The 22,730-nt window shown below is 40.3% G+C and overlaps 1 protein-coding gene across 1 annotated transcript in view; it reads left to right on the forward strand.

The window, feature by feature from the left end:
- Positions 1–9,268: 9,268 nt before the first annotated feature.
- The window catches only part of RAD23B (RAD23 homolog B, nucleotide excision repair protein), a 43,309-nt gene continuing 29,847 nt past the window's right edge, over positions 9,269–22,730 (forward strand). Inside the window, exon 1 of the mRNA XM_069476647.1 lies at positions 9,269–9,710. Coding sequence (XP_069332748.1) covers positions 9,645–9,710 — 66 coding nt within the window. The 5' untranslated portion in view covers positions 9,269–9,644. The remainder of the gene's footprint in view (positions 9,711–22,730) is intronic.

Below are 22,730 nucleotides of genomic sequence, written 5' to 3' on the forward strand. Positions count from 1 at the left end.
AGGGAGACAACACAATACAATAAATAAATTATGTAATATGTTAGAAGATATTTAATAATAAGTTTAAAGGGGGAAAAAGGAAAGCAGGATAAGGGGCCCAGGGGAAAACTGAACTGGGAAGTGTTGAGCATTTTATTGTATTAAATAGAGGATCAAGAGGTCAGGGTAGGGTCCACTCAGAAGGTGAGATTTGACCTAAGACTGGAGGAGGTGAATGAGATGGCAGACAAATGCAGAAGTGAGTGTGCATGGTACAAGCAGATGTCTGTGGCAGCCAGGGAAATGAACTATTCTGATTGCCCTTAAAACAAAACAAAACAAAACAAAACACTTAGCTGTGAGAAGTGCAATTGGCTGACAGCTTTTTCCGGGCATCCTCTAGCTACTGATGAACAATCTTTACTCCAGAGCTGTGCATTGGGTTGGCTGAAATGTATCAGATCTACATCACATCTGAATCTTTCTCTGATCATTGCTGCTTCCTTCCCTCTTTCCTTTCACAGGAAACATACTAGCATTGTGGTCTGAAAGCTTTCCTTGCCAAATCCTGCCTCCTCAGTGGATACTTACCAAAAAAAAAAAAAAAGACTCTAGTACTCCTAACTCTGTTTTAGTGTCTGCTTCCCAGGGATCTGAACTTACATAAGGACTGAACAATGGATAAGAGATTTACAGGACTGAGAAAACTTGAGGTATGGGAAGTAGGATGGAGGCTGAAACAGCCAGAAGTCTAAGCTAGAAGACAGAAGATATTTTTAAAGCTCAACTGTTACAGGGTGAAATTGTTTTTAAAAGTATTTTTTAATTGTGACATGCTGAAATGCTTTTGAGAGTTGAAAACTTTTATTATAGTAAGGCAATATTTTTGTACTTAACAAAATGTCACCACTCTACAAACATCTAGAACTTGGAAAGAGGTTCTATGAACATAAAATGTATGTCATAAATCAGCAATTGACTTGTAAACAGTGGGAAAGGGAGCCATAGCTCAATGACTAGGCATGTGTTATAATTTTTATTGTTATGGTTTCTTTCTAATTTGGTCGTAAGCTCTGTCTTTTGAGAGTGGCCATAAGCCAAGACAACCACTCTTTAGGAGAGGAGTCCTGACTGGGGGAAAGTTAAGTTCAGATGTGTTGGTCAGGGGAGACACAATGAGAAAGTGAAACCAAAATGCACAAAACAGAAGAAGAAATTTATTACTTACAGATCCCAGAGATGTTAGGAGTGCCAATAAAGTCTGGAGGTGACAAGAGGCTCACCAGTATGGGGCAGGGGAGGAAGAGGGGAGAGAAGAAGGGAGAGGACCTGTGGGTCTATGCCTTTATCAATGCCCATAGGCATTATCTCTTAGGCTTTCCTGCAGGGGTTGGGGACTGGCTAGTTTAAAGAAAAGTGTGCAGGCGGCAACGTCTTTACATGATTCTGGTGTTAACTGTTAGGTTTTATTATAGTCAGCAGCTGAGGGATGTGTTGGGTTTTGGGTAAGATGAGGAACAAATAGGCTATATCTCAAACAACCACATGGGGAGGGGAAGTTTTAACTAGGCCAAAGGTGATGGGGTACAAATGGGTTTGAAACAACTTATGTCAGACCTAAAAATGGATGCCAAGGCAGCAACTATATTAAACAAATTTATGACAGCGTGTGTTTTGCCTACAGAAGGGTTTAAGTGAAACACCCTATTTTTCTGAACAGGATACGGAACCAAACCTTGCCCATCCTTGTATTTCCAACACAATGCCTGGTACGGAACAGGTGCTCAGAGAACATTTGCTGGATGGACTGGTGTCCTGCTGATTACCATCAGTTAAGGTACATACTCTTGAGTAAGGAGGACCAGAGGATTCCTAGGAAGTTTTCTAACATAAACTTATGCTCGGGGAGCCTCTTTCTCTCACACCCATATCAACTCCATCAGTAAAGCCTGTCAGTTCTATTAATATTTTCAATAAATCCAGATTCCAACCACTTCTTACCACTTGTATGGCTTCCACCCTGATACAAGTCACCACTCTCTTCCGGATTATTGCAGTAACCTCCTAACTAGTCTCTTTCCATCCATCCTTGCCCTCCCCCAGGAATTTCTCCTTAAAGCAATCAGAGCAATTCTTTCAAAATATAAGTCAGATCATGCCGATTCTCTGCCTTAAACCCTCCAATGACTTTCCATATTGCTCAGAATTAAAGCCAAAATCATTACCATGGCTTTCTGCCCACCATTCCACCCTCCTTGCAGACTTCCCCTTGCTTCCTTGGGTCCTTCATTTGATCTCCTCATCATTCCTCCATACATCAAGGATGCTTCTACCTAATGGCTGTGCATTGCACATGACAATTGCTATAGGAGTATGAACATTTATGGCCATTATTGCTGTTCCCTCTATTTGGTTCCCTCTATTTTCCCCCAGTATCTGCATGCCTGGCCTCCTTGCTTCTCTCTACTGTAGTATCAGCCCATCAGGGAAACTTTTGTTGATTAACCTGTACGTCAGGCAAGGTCTCAGCAAAAAAACAGATGTCACGTTCAAATTAGGTATTTTTATGAGTTGAATTGTTCCCCTCCCACAAAAGATATATTGAGGACCTAAACCTTAGTACCTCAGAATGTGACCTTATTTGAAATTTGGGTCATTACAGATGCAATTAGTTAGATAAAGTATTCGGAAATAGAGTGAGCCCTTAACTCAACATGACTGGTACTTTTCTAAGAAGAGACACAGGGCCAGGCATGGTGGCACACGCCTGTAGCTACTCAGGAGACTGAGGTGGGAGGATTGCTTGAGCCCAGGAGTTTGAGGCTGCAGTGAGCTATGATCCTGCCACTGCATTCCAGTCTGGGTGACAGAGTGAGACCCTGTCTCCAAAAAAAAAAAAAGAGAGAGAGAGAGATGGCTGGGTACAGTGGCTCACATGTGTAATCCTAGCACTTTGGGAGGCCGAAGTGGGAGGATTGCTTGAGGCCAGAAGTTTGAGACCAGCCTGAGCAACATAGCAAGACCCTACCTCAACAAAAACTAGAAAAAAAATTTAGCCAGGTGGGCTTCATGGCACGTGCCTGTAGTCCCAGCTACTTGCAAGGATAAGGCAGGATGATTGCTTCAGCCTAGGAGTTTGAGGTTGCAGTAAGCTGATGATGCCACTGTACTCCAGCCCAGGCAACAGAGTGAGACCCTAGCTCAAAACAAACAAACAAAGAGAGGTACAGGGGCACAGACACACAAGCGCAGAAAGGCATATGATGATGGAAGCAGAGATTGGAGAGCTGCAGCCACAAGCCGACGAACAACAAGGATTGCTGTAAAACCACCACAAGCTAGAAAAACACAAGAAAGAATTCACCCTGACAAACCTCAGAAAGAGCACAGCCCTGCTAACACCGTGATTTTGGACTTCAAGCCACCAGAACTGGGAGACAATAAATTCTGGTTGTTTTAAGCCACCCAGTTTGTGATACTTTGTTACTGGCAGCCTTAGGAAACTAATATAGGTATATTCCACAAAGATTCACTAAAGGGGCTCTTCACAATGATATGGGAGAGAGCACGGGGCTACTGTAGGGAGAATACAGTCCCCCGGAGTGAGAAATAAGGGCCCTCTATGCCTGAAGGGGCTAGGTGACTCTAGGCCACTCTGCCTTGAGTGACCAGTACCAGGAAAAGAGAATCTCCTGGAAAGGAGCCACCTTACAGAAACAATGATCTTGTATCAAGCACATTGCCAACCAAAAAGAATAATAAATTCCCTAGCTTCACTCTCCTCCCTCAATCCCATCTCCTCTGAGACTCCCCAGGAAGCCAACTGAGGTAGCCATATAGGTCAGCCTTCTTGGGTGAAGAAGGGGGAAGAAAGAATGATCTGGCACATTCTATGTAGCAACATTCCTTTTCCAGAGCACTATTCATCCTCTTCAAGAACTTTAAAATATAGTACTTATCATTACCTGATGCATTATAAGTATTTTTTTATTTCTAGTTCATTATCTGTTTTATTATTTATTATCCCACTAGAAAATAAACTCCATGGCGGCAGGGACTTTGTTTTCTTCCCTACTGTATCCCCAGCACCCAGAACAGCTCCTGGCATGGAGAGAGTCTTAAAAGCTATTAGTATTTGTCGAATGAGTGGTTTGAAAGTCTGGCATTTTCATGCTGGTATTTTCTAAGTCAGCAGCTGCTGCATCTCCTCTTGCTCATCCTATTCCCCCAAGCTATTTGATGGATTTCCAAAAATGCAAGCAAAATTTCCTGGCACGTTGCCAAGCACTTGGAATTAACAACTTCCTCCCCATCTTTTATCGTGGCCCACTAACTCTAGAAGGGAGGCCCAAGGCCTAGCCTATAAGGTCTTACCGACAAGGGCCTCACCTTGGTGGTTTTTGTATTGGGGGTGGGGTGGGGGTCTTATTATCTAGCATGTGAACTGTGGGACTCTGGGCTCAGACAACTACATCCCACAAGAAGGCACAGAGTGTCTCCAACATATGCTACTGGGTCAAGAGTGGGTATGTCTGGCATGCAGTTTTTCTAGAAATTAAAATCAAAACAGTTTTATCTTAACATTGTACTTTAGAAAATGATATTGGGTGAATACTTTAATTAATTGGCATTTAAAATCTACTGTTGCCACTATAGTCATGTCCTGCATAATGGCATTTCAGTTAATGACTAATGACATATACGATATGGTTCTGTAAGATTATTATAGAGCTGAAAAATTCCTATTGCCTAATGATGTGTTGTTTGTCATAACATCATCCCAGCACAATGCACTACTCACGTTTGCAGTGATGCTGGTGTAAACACACCTGCTGTACTGCCAGTCATATAAAAGTATAGCACATACAATTATGTACAGTACATATTAACAACATTTGATAATGATAAGCAATTATGTTACTGGTTTATGAATTTATGTCCTATACTTTTTATCATTATTTTAGAGTGTATTCCTTCTATTTATTTAAAAAAAAAAAAGCTAACTGTAAAACAGCCTCAGGCATGTCCTTCAGGAGATGTTCCAGAAGAAGGCATTGTTATCATAGGAGATGACTGCTTGTTTTATGTGTGCTATTGCCCTGTAAGTGAGATAAGATGTGGAGGTGACAGACAGTGACACTGATGATCCTGACCTTGCGTAGGCCTAGGCTAATGTGTGTGTTTGTGTTTTAGTTTATAACAAAAAAAGTTTAAAAAATAAAAAAAAAAATTTTTAAATAGAAAAAAGCTTATGGAATAATAAAGAAAATATTTTTGTACAGCTATACAATGTGTTTTAAGCTAAGTTATTACAAAAGAGTCAAAAAGTTAAAATTAAAAAGTTTATAAAATAAGTTATAGTAAGCTAATTATTGAAGAAAGAAAAATAATGTTTAATAAATTTGGGCAGCCTAAGTGTACAGCGTTTATGAAGTCTATAGTAGTATATAATAATGTCCTAGACCTTCACATTCACTCACTACTCACTCACTGATTTCCCCAGAGCAACTACCAGCTCTGCAAGCTCCATTCATGGTAAGTGCTCTATATAGGTGTGCCATTTTTTAAATCTTTTATACCATATTTTTACTGTACTTTTTCTATGTTTAGATCTGTTTAAATACACTAATACTTACCATTATGTTACAATTGCTTACAGTATTCACTACAGTAACATGCTGTACAGGTTCAGCCCAGGAGCAAAAAGCTATATCATATAGCTTAGTTGTGTGGTAGGCTATACCATCTGGTTTGTGTAGGTATACTCTATGATGTTCACACGACGATGGAATTGCCTAAGAATGCACTTCTCAGAACATATCCCCATCATTAAGCAATGTATCAACTGTATTTGGGGGAATATATTCTTATAATATATTTAGAAAGTTTTTAAAGACACTCAAAACAATGTTTATTTCTATGGGGGGGACTTTTATTTTCAATCAATCCCTTTCTATATTGGGTTGTTTTTTATTTATTTATTTTTTTGCATACACTAATATACAGAAAGGCATCTTTCCCCTTCCTTTTTTTCTGCAAACAATAGTAGTTGTAGCAAAGTTTTAATATCATAACTTTCATAGCATACTTCAGTTTTTTAAATATTTTCACATTTTCTTACAATTTGTAAACTATAACTCAAGTGACTTCATCATGTTTTCAAGCAACATATATGGGGCATCCAAATTGTGCTAGATTCTGAAGATGATGAACAGGACTGACATGACACCTAGGCTCATGGGGCTTACAAATGAGTTGGCAGCAATCAACATACGTTATTGATGACCTGTTGCGTTCCAGACACTGTTCTAGGTGCTGGGGAAACAGTCATGAAAAAGACAGCAAGTGCCTTACCTAGAAAAAAGGTTTAAGATATGTTTATTATATATTGTTAAATTTTTGGAGAAGTCCTAAGGAAGTAAAATTTGACTTGGACCCTGGAGATGAAAAGGAGTTAGCCATTCAGAGATCTGAAAAGAGAGTTTCATGCTGAAGGAATGTCAAGTGCAAAGACCCTTACTTAGGCTAGAACCAGCTTAGCGTGTTTGAGGAATGAAAGAAAGCCAGTGCAGAGGGATGACAGTGAATGAGAGGGAGAAGAAGGGAGAGAGATGAGGTCAGAGAATTTGGCAAGAGTCAGATCATGTGGGGTCTCTAAGGCCACGTAAAGAGTTTGAATTTTATTTAAATAGGTATTGAGCATAGATGAGACATACTCTGATTTGTGGTTTAAAAAGACCACTCTGGCTGCTGGGGGAAAAGAATGGAAATGGAGAGACCGGTTGGGAGGCAAGTGAAGGATAATGGTGGATTAGTCTACAGCTGTTGAAGTAGAAATGGTGAAAAATGGCTGAATTAGGGATATGGTTTGGAAAATAAAGTTGACAAGACTTGATAATGGGTTAGATGTCGTTGTAGGTAGGTGAGGGAGGAAAGAGACTTATTAGGGATGAAGACTAGATTTTTGGTCTGAGCACCTGGATACATTGTGGGGCCATGAATTAAAATGAAGAAAACTGAGAGAGGAGCAGCTGCAGGAGGAAGGGAGGTCCAGAGAGAAATCAGTCATTCTGTTTGGCCATGTTAAGGTTCAGAGGCTTGTTACATACTCAAGTAAAGATACTGCTTAGGCAATTGGCTAACTCTATCTATAGCTAAGGGGATCGGTCCAGGCTGGAAGTACTTCAAAAAAGGGCCAAGATGAGATCACCTGGTGACTAAGAGTAGATATACAGGAAGACAGAGGACAGAAGATTATATATTTAATTACAGTGCAGGGAGATATGTGCTGTGAAAGGGGAAATACCAGGTTAGTGCAGAGGGAGGAGGTTGGTCAGGGAGTTTCATGGAAGAATTATATATGAGCTCCTAGGATCCATGGAAAACCAAGCAGTGATTTTGTATCAGTGAGGATGCTAGACCAGGGACGTAATTTGTAATTGGTCACAGAAGTAGTGGTTTGATGGTAACCGTTTTTTTTTTCTTTTTCTTTTTTTTCACTTAGCTTTCACTTGAAACTCTAGTAACTGGTTTTACTCTTGGACCACTTTAAGTCAATGTGCCACAGAGAATCCTATTTAGAGGCAGAATAGCTGGGCACCTAGGAACACAGGCTCTGGATTCATTCTGCCTGGGTTGTCGTTCTGGATCTGTCACTTAGTAGTTGGGTGACTCCAGGTACATTACTCAACATCTGTGTACTTCATTTTCTCATCTGCAAATGGGCATACTACTGATAGCTAACCGCTTATGGGCTATTGATTATGTTTCCGTTCCTAAGATTTTTTACATACATTTTTCAACTCCTACCTCCTACAGTCAATAAGTTGAATGCCATTACTATCCCCATTTTACTGCTGAGGAACCGGAGCACATTCACCCCTTCCACAAATATTTATTGTGTGTCTGTAATGTGCCAAGCATGTCTTTTATTTTTTTTTTTTTTTATTTATTTTTTTTTTTTGAGACAGAGTCTCACTCTGTTGCCCAGGCTAGAGTGAGTGCCGTGGCGTCAGCCTAGCTCACAGCAACCTCAAACTCCTGAGCTCAAGCGATCCTCCTGTCTCAGCCTCCCGAGTAGCTGGGACTACAGGCATGCGCCACCATGCCCGGCTAATTTTTTCTATATATATTTTTAGCTGTCCATATAATTTCTTTCTATTTTTAGTAGAGGTGGGGTCTCGCTCTTGCTCAGGCTGGTCTCGAACTCCTGAGCTCAAACGATCCGCCCACCTCGGCCTCCCAGAGTGCTAGGATTACAGGCGTGAGCCACCGCGCCCGGCCAAAGCATGTCTTTTATGTACTGGAAAAAGATCAGTGAACAAAATCTTTGCCTTTGTGCAGTTTCAGTCTGGGGTTTGGAGGAAAGGGAGAGATTTAACAAACATAATAAGCATGTACATTATGTGGTTAATTAGAAGGGGATAAATGCTATAGAAAAAAAACCTATAGATAGGTTTTAAGATTTTAAGTAGGGCAGCCACAGTAAACCTAACAGACATTTGAGGAAAGATTTAAAAGAGGGGTTGCCGGATCAGCAAGTGCAAAGGAAGGCCCTTTGGCGGGAGCACATGAATACCACGCAACCACCGCACGCAGGGGGAGACCGAAGGCGGTGCGGTGAAAGGTGAGGGGCTAACGCATCCAGTTCTAAGAACTGACTTTCACTGGGTGAGAGGGGAGCCATGAGACACTTCTGCCTAGAGGAGTGAAATAACTTGACCTTCGCTTTAAATCGGTTCTCCTGTTTAGGCCCAAGGTCCCAAGGCTAGTGAGAGAAGACAAAATTTGAAGCCAGACAGTCCGGCGCTGGGGTCTGTGCTCTCAGATTAAAGAAGCAGTGGACACCACGAAGGCTCAGCCCCTCAGCAAGCGCCCCGCAACTGTAGGCCCATTGCTGTGGTTACTACCATCAACTTTCGCTGAAACTCCGCCCCACCTACCGCCCTCTAGCTCCCCAGCTCCAGGACTCAGCAACTACTCAGTCGGGTCTCCACGTAGCGCTTCCCCGGCTACGGATTGCGCAACTTCGTCAGCCGGGCGGAGTCGGACGTAGGCGGAGCGGCAGCGCGAGGAGAATGCCCGGGCTGGAGCTCGACAAGGAAGCCCCGAGAGCCCCCGACGCCCACGGTCTGCGCCTGCGCACGCCCGATTCAGGCCGCTGACATTCCAGAGGCGCAATCCGCCCCGCCCCCGATTCCGGGGCGGAGCTCTGGGGCGCGCTTGCGCATGGTCTCGCCCGCGCCCTACGCCTGCGCGCTTCTCCAGCCCGGCCCCATCCCCCAGGTTTTTCGGGTGGGGGAGGGGGCACGTCTCGGCGAGTCACGATGATGGCGGCCACCATCCTGTGGTGAGCTAGCGGATTCTCTGCGTGTCTCGCAGAGCCCCTCGCGCCTCCTGCAGACTCAGTGGCCGGCGCCCGGGGCGTGAGGAAGCACGGCGGCCCGAGCTCTCGGGGAAGGCCGCAGTCGCGAAGAGAGCGGCGCGGCCCGGGGCGGCGGGGGGAGAGGCCGCTCTGCTGGGCGAATGTGACAAGCCCCCACCCCCACCGCCTTCTTACCCAGAGCGCGAGGAGCGCGGGCGACCCCGGGCCCCGCCAGGCCACAGACCCCGCCCAGCGGCCACCACCCGGCGCAGGCCCGGCAGCGGAGCTGCGCGGCGGCACCATGCAGGTCACCCTGAAGACCCTCCAGCAGCAGACCTTCAAAATAGACATCGACCCAGAGGAGACGGTATGAGCGGCGGGGAGCGCGGGGCCCGAGGCGGGGCGGGGGTGGCCTCGTGCGGGCCGCTGGGAGAGTGAGGGGCCCTCCGGGCCTAGGCGGGGGACAGCTGCGCGCGGGCCGAGGAGCTGGGCCTGGCTGCGCGCCCCACTGGGGGGCTCCTCGGGAGCACCTGGAGGGCGCGGCGAGCGCGGGGTTGGGGCCCGGAGGCCCGGCCCCGAGCCTCCCGCGTTGGCTGCAGGCTTTGTGGCAGGAGAAGGGGGAAGCAGTGGCCGGACGCTGTAGGCCTGGTGGCAGATGGCGTGGAGCACACGCCCGCAGGGCACTGGAGGCCTGGGTCTGGGAGCTTGCAGTAGTGTGGCCGGAGGGGGAGGGGAGGTCGGGGCAGCCTGGGCGGTGGAGCCTGGCTTCTTGGTGTGGTTGCACAGGTGGGGGAGGGAGGTGTAGGCTTCGCCACTACCCCTGTGTGGACCTGGTTAGGCGCAGAGGTCTAAGCGTTGGTAACCCGAGATGATGAGCCTTAAAAAGTATCAGGTTTCGTCTGCCGCCGTGAGAGAGAGGTGAGTGGTGGTGAAAATGAATTCTTTGCCCCCTTCCCTCTAGAATTTGTTAACCCTTTTATTTGCATGTATCTTGAATGGTTCTGCTGTCGTCTTCCCGCCACCAAATCAATACCCAAAGTGCATAGATTGCACTTTGAGGCCTCTTTGGTGGTGAAAATTTTTGCATTAGAGCCCTTCAAATCCAGACTCAAATCAACTCCGGATTTAGCGGTCCTATGTTTTAGCATTTCAAGGGGAAAAAAAGAACATAAAAACTTTGAATCCCTTCTGCAGTTAAAGTCTTAAACACTTGAGAAGTCTACGTTATAAATTATTCTGTATTTGTGACTGCAAAAAGAAAAACTGTTGAAGTCAATATAACTTTATGCCAAGAATCTAAAAATACCATGAGTGTAAATTTACTGCTTATGTTCTGGAATACACCGTTAAGATTGTCATGATGCTAAGTTTAAACCAGCAAGTTTCTACCTATCTGTATTTTAAAAAATAGTTGATTTTATTTTGAGTGGAGATCAGGGGCCTTGGTGTTAATTAAACAGACTTGAATTCCATCTGTGGCTCTTATTTGCTATGACCTTGGGCAAATAACTCTTAGTTTCATCCTCTGTGCCTTAGGGATAATACCTGCCTTGTGTGAGGATTAAATGGTAGATATTTAGTTGGTGGTCAATAAATGGAATCGATTATTTAAACAGTGGATACCTTTGAGTGAAGATACAGTGCTATGTTTTGCCTATCTCATTTAATCATCTAAAGTTTTCTACGTCTTTAAGGAACAAGGAGAGTTCCCAGCCTTTTGAGAGTTGTGGCACAAAATTATTTGATTTCAAAATATTTCATTATATGTAGATAGATGTATGCTGTGCAATAAATTCTTAAAGGTACGGTAGATATGTTATACATGAGAAACTTTTCAATGCCCTCAGAAGTAATTGACCACATCCTGTGGATTGATATTTCAAATAGAATCAAATCCTTCTTGAATGTTTCTTTATGACATAGTATATACTAATAAGTTGAAGGATAAAAGTTAAAATGGAGTTGTCTGTGTAACGATTTCAGACAATCTACATAAAATGCCTATTTGACTTTGGTTTTTTGTGTTAGTAAATGTTGGTGCCACACTAACTTTATCAGCTTATAATACTCAGAATAATTCCAGAATTGAAACCTAAAGGATTTTGGTGGGAAGGAATTATCTGTGGGTTTATTAAAATTATACAGTGGCTCTTTCTACAGTTCCACTGAAATATTTGTGTTCTGTAAGACTTGTATAACTCTTTAGGCACTTTATTGTATAAATTCTTAACTATTTTTGTGGTTTCTCGGTTTATTTCCAAGGGAATGTAATATGTTATACTTCTAGAAATATATTTTCCAGAAAGCTCATTGTTACAGAGTGGCTTCTTCAGCTTTTGTTGCTATTTATGTAAATATAATTTTGTTGCTATTAATATAAACATAAAAACTAATACTACTAATATTATTACCTTTGTAAAGACCCTATCGTAGAAAGAAAGAAAAAAACTAGTACTAGTAGTCTAGGGCAACAAATTAAAACATTTAAGAATGTTTACATTAAATGACCTGTCCGTTTTTATTTTTATGGTTTTAAGTTTCAGAAGTGTTTTTTAAGACAACTGTTTTAGTTCCATTTATGTTTGATACAGTACTTTAGAATTCCAGTAAGAAAAGAAACAATGAAAATTACATTAATATAGGGCAACACTAAGTGTCCTGTTTCTGATTTGTTGTGAGAACTGGGTAACCAAGGATATTAGAAATAGATCTAAAGTAAAGAAAAGATAAGACTTCAGTGAGACCCATAGCAATATCTAAAATGAACAGATTGGGCCTCTGAGACCTGTATTTGGACTGCTCAAAAAGTTTGTCCTTGTTTGATTTTTACCTGGAAGGAACTAAGAAAATTAAGTAACTTAAGGTAGCCACTATAGAAACTCTCGCAAGCTTGAGATGAGCATGAACAAAAATGGAAGAAAGAACTGCAATATAAGCGGAATCATGGGAGTGATTCATTTGCTGAACAAGTAAACGTTTAGTGAGCTTTGCTGGCAGGACTGGAGGAGTGCAGGGACATTTAGGACATGGTCTGGGTCTTATGGGATCCTTATTGACTGAAACTCAGTGGCTAGAGAGTAGGGCATGTACACAGTGGGAAAAGCAAAAAAAATTTGTTTTTAAGGTGTTTTTATTCGCTCCAGTTTTTGAAAGGTGATAGTTCCTCCCCGCTTTTAACCACTAAAACTTTCTTATGCTTATTAGCCACTTTGTACCATTTACTTGATCATTACCATGGTACGTTCATGATCACTGCCTTTTAGTGTTAGCCTTTACAAAGGTCTTTTTTGTTTTTACTAGAGTAATGCATCCCTTCTTAAAAGATATTGAAATAGTATGGAAACAAAATGAAAAGATGGTATGTGTGGAGTGGGGAGACTGTTGCTAAGAGTTTTCTTCATTATGTGTTCTATTTTAAATAGATGACTGACTTTAAAAATTGTGGGAGAAATTTAGGTAGCATACATATTAAAGCATTCTGAGGTATCTAATAGACCACTACTGCTATAAAATTCTTAATTCTGAAGTTTGGTGTGATGGACATTTAGAGGGAAATGAAATACACCTTCACTCTTGCCCACCCTACTATCCATTCTCCACCAGCATCAAAGTAACCCCAAAAGAAATGTTTTCCCTGCTTATAAAGGCTTTCCATTTTACCTTGAAAAATCCTAGCCTACAAAGCCCTACATGCTCTGACCCCTTGCCTAACTCTCTAATCTCTTACCCCTCACTTCAGCAATACAGGGCTTTTTTTAGATTCCCAAAACACATTCAAACTCTTAAAGGTCTTTGCCCTGAGTTTTTAAGCTCAGATCCAAAGTCAGTTAGTTTTTTGTATTGCTGTTACCTAAAGCCATTGATTAAGAAAGGCAGTCCAAAAAATAAGAATTTGGAGATAATTGCACTACAGTACATTATTTCATCACTGAAATGATGACAGGAAAGAGTATGTGTTACACAGATTAATCCTTCAATCTGGTAACGCTTGACACGGATTATGTGCTTTAAATAACTGAAAACATACAAAAACCCAGTAAACTCGAGATGAGACTTTTAAGTGCAAAAGCTGAAATGTGATTTCATTACTATATGGGCATTAAAACTGTATATACATAGGATATTTTTGATAAGAGACTTGTAAAGGTACAGTAGTTTTAATTTTTATAAATAGCATATTTAGTGTACTGCAAAGAATTAACCTCACTTTGTGGTTTATCTCTGTAATGTTGGTGATTGTTATGAAATACTGCTTTAGTACTTGTTCTGTATACAGTATTTGCTAGCTGTGATTTACTAGTGAATAGTTCCTATTGTGGTTTATTACATTTTCAATATAGTCATGCTAGATATAGTGCCATGTTATAGGAATTTCCTAGATTATTAAATCATTAAATAGTAAATGTATTAAAATAACTATATCACAGAGGTGAAATTAAGGGTTCTTGGCATTTTGGTAGAGCAAAATACAGGAAGAAACTGGGAAATCTGACATGGTTTTCACCAGGCTTTTACACAGTAGCCATTCAATAAAGATCTTTTGAATGAATTGAATTGAATACATTCTTCTGGTGAACTGTCAGTGATTCCTCAGTGTAGTGTGTTTGCATGTTGGTTTATTTATTTAACAAATATTTGTTGGGTACACTAGATGTCAAGCCCTGCTGTCATGGTGTGTACATTCTAGTGAGATAAAACAGTCAAAAAAACAAGTTTAAAGAACCAGGTAATGGTAAGTGCTGTTTAGAAAATTGAAATAGGATGAGGTGATGAGATAATGCTTGACTGGCTACTTGTAAATTGACTAGTCACGGAAGGCCTTTCTGAATAAGGTAACTTTTAAGCAGAGATCTGAATAATAATGAACAGTAAGAGATGAGGAGAGTGTTTTCTGTAGGGAACAGCTAGGGCAAAGACCTTTAAGAGTTTGAGTGTGTTTGGGGAATCCAAAAAAAAGGCCTGTATTGCTAACGTGAGGGATAGAGATTAGAGAGTTAGGCAAGGGGTCAGAGCATGTAGGGCTTTGTAGGCTAGGGTTTTTCAAGGTAAAATGGAAAGCTTTTATAAGCAGGGGAAACATTTCTTTTAGGGTTACTTTGATGCTGGTGGAGAACGGATAGTAGAGTGGGCAAGAGTGAAAGCAGACCAGAAGTGGTGGATCATGCCTGTAATCCTTGTGCTCTGGGAGGCTGAGGCGGGAGGATCACTCAAGGTCAGGAGTTCGAGACCAGCCTGAGCGAGAGTGAGACCCCGTCTCTATGAAAAAATAGAAAGAGATTAACCGGACAACTAAAAATATATAGGAAAAGTTAGCCAGGCATGGTGACACATGCCTGTAGTCCCAGCTACTCAGGAAGCTGAGGCAGAAGGATTGCTTGAGCCCAGGAGTTGGAGGTTGCTGTGAGCGAGGCTGATGCCATGGCACTCTAGCCTGGGCAACAGAGTGAGACTCTGTCTCAAAAAAAAAAAAAGAAAGAGTGAAAGCAGGGGGATCAGTTAGGAGGCGTGTGCAATGGTTTTAAGCAATTGCACCTTGAACCAGGGTAATAGGAGTAGAGATGGAGAGAAGTAGATAGAATTGGAATATATTTTGGAAGGTAGAATTGGCTGTACCACTTGCTATGTGACCTTCGGCAAGTTACTCAGTATGTGCCTGTTTCCTCATCTGTAAAAGCAGGATACTAGTGCTGAAAGTAGCAACTGAAAGTATATTATTCGTAAACTAAACGGGAGTTTTCTCCCTACTTTGTCCTTGTCCTGTGTCCTTGAGCACAAGACTTTAAAAATCTCTCTCCTCATTAGTAAAATGGGAGTAATGATAATTGACTTGGCTTCCTTAGAGTTATTGTGAAAATCAGGTGAGATCATGGGCCTAAAAATATTTAGTGAATTGTGAAATTAAAAATAACTTATGCAGTTTTTTAAAACAAATCCTGCTTTCATCAGTTTTCCTTTATATTGGTCATTCTTTTCCTTTGTTTTGATCCTTTCTGAGAAAGGTTTCTGTGAATGAGATATTCTCATTCTCTCAGTTTGACGTAATCAGCAATTTTAAAAAGTGTGTAATAACAGTGAACAAGGTCCTGCCATTTTGGCTTGAAAATTGATATTATTTTGTTGGGTAGTGTATAGAATTTGTTAACTTTTGAAAGAAACTTGCTAAATTTAAGCCTGCTATAGCACAGTGAATCTTTCTGAAGGACATTACACCATCTGTTCCTTTTAAGTTAGGATAAATAAATTCCTTCTGTAGTGTCTCAAAAGCTAATTTTACAACGGAATGAACTTTATGAACCCTTGAAACGTTATATAAACCTATTCCAGCAGAGGAGGTAGACCAGCTACAAAAGACTAATATACACAAAAATGTCCTAGATGCTTAAACAGATAGATAAAATTGTTGTCACCCCCTCCCCCCCCACACACACTCTTCTTCTGGTAGGCAGCTTTTTCTTGCAAGTGCGCTAGAGAAATCCATTCTTTGCCTTTATAGAAACTTCAAAAGTTACAGGTATCTTGGGATTTCTACTTACTAAGTTTCCAAATTCCTGTGTCTCTTTTGGTCTTGTTGAAATCATACTGTTAGGAATATTTAGATTTTAGATTAAGTTGGCATGTATACGTTGGCTTAAGAGACTAAATACCATTTTACATAGTTTCTGTGGGAAAAATGGGCTCTGGGTTTCAAATCATATATTTGAAGTAATAGCCTTTTGAATCATAACCCCCATTTGAGGATTGCCTTTGTTTACTGTCTGTTTCTTCTCACATAATTAATACTATACTGTCAGTTATTGTTTCAATAAAAAAAAAACTCTTTCTGTACTATATTCTTTCATTCCTTGGGTCCAGTGGAGAGATTTTTCTGTTTGCACTGAAGTCAGCTGATATCTTTATAATACATTGTATTTTTAGAATTAGCAGGAACCTACTTTGGGGGAGAAATTTAAGAACTAATTCTTGGTGCTGGTGCCAGTTTCTCAAGTGGAAGGATAATACCCAAAGAAGTAAAAAGGACAAAGCTTTGCCTGCAGTGTAAATCTATGAAATCCTTTAGTAAATGTATTTGGCTTTGAGAATCTCTTCTTTTGCTAATGGTTGATTGCCAAAATTCAATTGCTATTATTACTTTTTAATTAATTAGGCTATATAGTATTAGAACTGCCTCAGACCTTTTTTTTTTTTTAATGAAATTTCTCTTTTTTTTTTTTTCCTTTAAACTCCGGTTTTCCCTAAATTAGCAAAATAATCCAGGCTGTTAGTAAATAGAAAGATATATAAAGTAAAAAGTGAAAGGCTTTTGCCCCTGGTCTACGTAGCCACTGTAGACTCTATATCCTTCTAGTCCTTTTTAAAATAATACATAAACACAACTACACTGCTTTTTAAAAAAAATAATAATTGCTTAGCAACTAGCTCCCCATCCCCCCTTCTTTTTTTGAGACAGTCTTGCTCTATTGCCCTGGTGTGAGATTCAGTGGCATCATCATAGCTCATTGCAGCCTCATACTCCTGGGCTCCAGTGATCCTCCTGCCTCAGCTTCCCTAGTAGCTGGCACTACAGGCACACACCACCATGCCTGGCTGATTTTTCTATGTTTTGTAGAGATTGGGTCTCACTCTTGCTCAGGCTGGTCTTGAACTTCTGACCTCAAGCAGTCCACCTGCCTTGGCCTCCGAGAGTGCTAGGCGTGAGCCACTGTGCCTAGATAGCAACTAGCTTTTTTCCCTCAAAGATATATTTCATTTATTGATTATATTGCATAGTATTCACATGAATGCATGTGCAGTAATTTATTTTACCATTTCTCCTTGATGGATATTTAGGATTTTCAGTTTTTAGTATTACAAACAGTGATGTAGTGTACATATTTTGTACATCTGTCTTTGAAGTATTTGTGTGAGCATCTCTCTACCATTGATTTTTAGGTGTGGAATTATTGGATTGAAGGCTGGCACGTTGCCTTAAAAATGCCTGATCAGTGCTCACAAATAGTATTTGCTATTCACAATTATCAACTTCCATATGAGTAACTAGCCAGGATTCAAATTTGGGTAGTCTGCCTCCAGAGCCTGTGTACATAACCTTTCTATTTCATAGGCCTTAGTGTCGTCACCAGAAAACAAGGATACTAATATTAATAGTATGTACGTATGTGCTAGTTATCTATTACTGTGCAGTAAACAAGCCCCAAACTTAGTTGTTTAAAACATTAAACATTTGTTATTTCATAGTTTTCTGTAAGTTAGAAATTCAGGGGTGGCTTAATTCTGTGGTTCTTATTCAGGATCTCATGAAGTTGTATTAAGGGCTACAGTCATCTAAAGGCTTAGCTGTGGCTGGAGGGTTCCCTTCTAAAGTGACTCCCTCACGTGGCTAACAGCTTAGTGCTGACTGTTGACTGGAGCCTTCAGTTCCTCTCCACAAAGGCCCTTCCCCAGGCTGATTGTCTACATGACATGGCAGCTGGCTTCTGCTGGTGTGAGTGACCCAAGAGAGTAAGGCAGAAAAAGTAGCCTTTATATATAAACCAGCCTCAGAAGTTGCACACTTTCACTTTGGCAGTATTTTACTGCTCTTGTTGACTAACCATAATTCAGTATGGGAAGGGTGTTTGCAAAGACTTGAATACCAGGAGACAAGGGCCATTGGGGACCATCTTGAAGGCTGGCTGCTGCAACCTCATAGAGGTGTAGTACAGGTTAAAATTATTGTGAGGCTCTTGGTGCACTGCCTGGCACATGGCAAGTGGGTGACACACATTAGCATTTGTTCATTTGGGCTTTATTGTTTCAGGGCTACCCATTAAAGCTTAAATAATTCTTTTTACTATACATAGTTACAATAGTTACAACAGTAATAAAGTTCAACATAGTTACAAAGTAATAAGGAAAAACATACTGTAGCATTGAGGAAGCGCAGTTGTTACGTCAGTGTTCAATTGCTGGCCTAATCAACAAGCAATAGCTCTAGAAATCTTATGCAAAGTGCTGTGCAAGAAAATTGACATACCACATCCTACTAGTATTGTGGGAATATAATTTATAAGATATTATTTTGATATCTCAAACATACAGTGTAGGCATTCTGCCTACACCACTGCACATTTGGTTCAGTGATACAGTTGTCTCCTTTTTTTACTTCAGAATATTGAAGCGGTACAAATGTTTTGGTTACATAAATTGCTTTTGTACCATTTGCGTCAGTTAAAAGTGTGCCCATCCCCCAGATAACGTGTGCTGTACCCACTAGGTGTGAATTTACCCATCCCCTCTTTCCCCCTTCACCTGCTTGATTTCCAAAGAATGTTATTTCGGTATGGGCACATTAGTGTTGATCAATTAGTTCCAATTTAATGGTGAGTACATGTGGAGATATCTCAAACATATGCTCAATTTGGTTGGGCTAGGGATGATTTAGACAAACTAGTCAAAAAGCTGTTCTTCAGCAAATAGGTTGTGGTTGAAATGCCCTGGGACATGGAGTGAAGATATCCAGTAGAAATTGAGTATGCGTAACTGAAGGTCAGGGAGAGCTGCTGGGCTAGAAATACAGATGAGATCTGGATTGTTATTAAAACTAGGAGTAGATAGAATGGATTATCTTGGAAATCTAAGTAACACTTAAAGGGCTAGTCAAAGAAGAGGATTTCACAAAGGAGTAAACAGAGAGGTAGGAAAACCAGAAAAGTATGGCATCATGGAAGCCAAGGGGTGGCAGTACGAAAAGCTGTGATAATGATGATGTTGCAGAATTCAGTGATGTTGGTAAAAGGAGTCTTAATGGAATTATGGGTGTAGGCAGTACCAGAGAAAATAAGCAGCATAAAATAAGAAGAAATCCATGTTTCTGTTTTATCAGCTCTGTATTGTACCCTTTTGAGTAGTGGGTGTGGAGTTAACAAATAAGACTATGTGTTTTTGATTTTTTGAAGAATACTTGAGGTTCAGGGGGAGAGAGTGTAGTTAGGAGATAAAGAGATTGTGTAGTATTTTTTGTTTTGTTTTTAAGGTCATAGAGACTTGGGACCCTTTAAGTGTGAATGAAAATGAACTGGCCTTGAGGGAGTGGTTGAAAATAAAGCTGTGGGAGGGAAGGAGACATGAATCTAGCAAGGTGCTGGAGAACACTTGGAGGGGAAACCAGAGGACAGGTGGAAAGAATTAGGTTTGAAAGAAAGGATGCTTCTTTGATTTAATAGGTGGAAAGGAGATTAGGTGGGTCTGAACGCAAGAAAGCATGTCAGTTTGGTGGCAGAAAGTTGAGAATGAGTTCCTCTCATGTTTTCTGTGTTTTGAATAAGGTAGAAAGTGATCATCTGCAGAGAGGAGGAGGGTGTTGAGAATCAGATTTAGAGCAGAGTGCGGGTCTGAAATATCCTTTGGGAGAACAGAGGGGAGGGCTAACCTGGGGGAACAGAGGATTGAGTGTGTCCTTACTTTTCTTCAATAGCATTTAAAAAACTGGGTATAAATGTGGACAGGTGGTCTGTTAGATAAATGGCTAAGATTTGTTAGCTAAGTGAGATAGGCTAGTGAGACACCACCGAGTGACTGAAGTGAATTTTAGTGGTTGAACACTGATGGAAATAAATTCAGTTATGTTGGTCCAAATATAGAATTTTGCCTGGGAGGCTCAGCAGAAAGACAAGGGAGTCTTTGATATTAGGAATAAGGTAATAGGAGCATTGGCAGTGTTTTATAAGTGGCATAGAACTAATAGTGAAGATAGAAGTAAATGTAAGAGACTTTAGGAACCACAGTCTTAATGAGGTTCAAGAGCAAATGTAGTGAACAGTTATTTAGGAACTGGTAGGAATAGGAGATTGGTCATTTACAATTTCAAAGCTGGAACAGTTTTTGGATGACAGTATTCAGCCTGTGTCCTGTGAGTGGGTTGACTTAAATGGATTGGAAGTAAAGGTCATTGTTATGTTGTGCTTAAGGAACAATGCCAGAATTTTGGACAGGTCAGTGAACCTGGTTCCAAAGTTTAGTTGAGTTATTTTCTTGCTACATTACCGAAAGTGGTAGTGTTGGGTCAAATGCCCCCTTCTCTTTAACAATGTTGAGGCAATTTGGCGTGTTGCTCTCAAAGATTTAAATCATTTAATACTTTCATTCTGAGAGTATGTCTGTTCATACTTGTTTACACCAAGAATTGTTCAAAACAGTCTTTTCCAGTATAACAGTCTATTGGATTAATGACATGTGACATCACATTTGTGTTTTTGGTTACTAATGAGGTTGAACTTTCTGTGTGACTGTAATTGTGAATTGCTTCTCCTGTTACTTGTCCTTTCTGTTGTTGTTGTTAGCTCAAGGAGAGTTTTGTACCTTTGCTTTTTCTTGATTCTTTTATTTGCATTTTTCTTTTTGTTATTTGTCTTGGTTTTTCTGTTTGAGTTGTATGCTTAGCTTAATTTTTCTTTGTTGAATAAAAATGTTTAGTGCTGGCCTATGATTATTTCTTTAGCCAAATGATACAAGTATTGTGTACAGAGTTCTTAATTGTTCTTAATATTCTTTAATCACATTTTTTATTACGTTGGAAGAAAACATTTTTAGTAGTAAATGATTAGAGGGTTTTTTGGTCCAATTTTTCTTAATTTATTGGGTTTTGTGGGGGGGTTACTTTTTTCCTCTCGTCTCTATTTTTTGATATACAAAACTAGAAAGTAGGTCCATTATTTATTTAGGCTTTTAGAAATAATAGTGAAACACTTTTTGTGGCCTAAATTTTAAAAATATTCTATGGGTGCTGGAAATACAAATACAGTTTCTGTTGAACAGAGAACTTTATATGGTATATATTAAATCTGTCTTAATTACCTCACTCATTCTAACCTGTCAGGATTGAGATAATCCTCGTTATTTTACTTTTTGCTTCATATATATATTTTTTCTTCCATTTTTATGCTGTGTTCATTTATTCATTCAGCATATGATAATTGAGCATCCACTATGTACTATTCTGAAAACTGAGTTCCCACAGTGACACAAGTGATCTGTAATTCATTTGTAGTTTTCACCAAGTAATCATATTTGCAAATACTGTATCCTCTATTCTCCCTCTATAAATAAAAAGTTGGAAAGTACATTAACCATTCACCACTAAGTGTTCCACCCATGTTCTGCCATCACTTAGTTGACTGAGCAAGTCATTTAGCATGAAGACTAGCAGTCCTCAAACTTTTGTTTTTTAAGGCTCCTTTATACTTAAAAGTTATTGAAGACTCCAAAATAACTTTTGTCTGTGTGCTTGTATTTATTGATATTTACCATATTAGAAATCAAAACTGAGAAATTTTTAAATCTTCTTTTAAAAATAATAAATTCATTAAATGTTATAATTAATATTTTTGTGAAAATTAACTATTTTCCAAAACAACGAAGCAGTAAAACTGACATTGTCTTACTTTCTTTGCAAATCTAATGTGTGGCTTTAAAATGTTTTTACTTGTGTTAGTTTTGCCTCTGAAATTCAGAACAATGGAAAACAGTCGACTGAGATTTTTGTGATAGATTTCTACTTTGGGGAACATCAGAATAGCAGTGATGATACCCATTTCAGGAAGATCAGTGTAGCAAGGGTGATTCACAAAGTATTTGCAAAATACTATGCTTTTAAAGCTTGGAGTTATAACAGATGGCTCTGGGTTCCTGCTATCAGTAAGTAACAGTGTGACTTGGAGCAGATGATTTAACCTCTTTATTTCTATTTCTATTTCTTCATGTAGAAAATTGAGTGGGTGGTATTTCCATTGGTCCCAGAGTTTTGAGGATTATGTGAACTTGCATATGTTAATGTACTTGAAACTAAATAAACTTTTTTTTTTTTATTTTTGAAGTACGCACCATTACTTTTTTATTGTACAAAGGAATCCTATCTTTGTATTCCTTTTTGTCATACAGATTTTTGTTGTTGAAACAGTCTCGCTCTGAAACCCCAACTAGAGTGCGGTGGTGTCACCCTAGCTCACAGCAACTTCTGGGCTCCAATGATCCTCCTGCCTCAGCCTCCCAAGTAGCTAGGACTACAGGCGCGTACCACCACGCCCTGCTAAGTTTTCTATTTTCAGTAGAGACAGTGTCTAGCTCTTGCTCGGGTCTCAAACTCCTGACCTCAAGTGATCTTCCGGCCTCTCAGACAGTTCTTTACATAAAACTTAGAACTATTAACTTAGACAGTTTTCAGAAGTATTCTGGGAAATTGAAGGAAATGGAATTTCCCCCCTTGATTCTTGTACCTATGCCACCCTCCTTTCTTATCACTTAAAGAAGAGATGGTTAGACTCTTTTTTTTTTTTTTTTTGGTAGAAACAAGATCTTGCTATGTTGCCCAGGCTGGTCTTGAACTCCTGGCCTCAAGTAATACTCCTGCCTT

The sequence above is a fragment of the Eulemur rufifrons genome, chromosome 7, assembly GCF_041146395.1.
Source record: "Eulemur rufifrons isolate Redbay chromosome 7, OSU_ERuf_1, whole genome shotgun sequence".
Taxonomy (NCBI): Eukaryota; Metazoa; Chordata; class Mammalia; order Primates; family Lemuridae; genus Eulemur; species Eulemur rufifrons.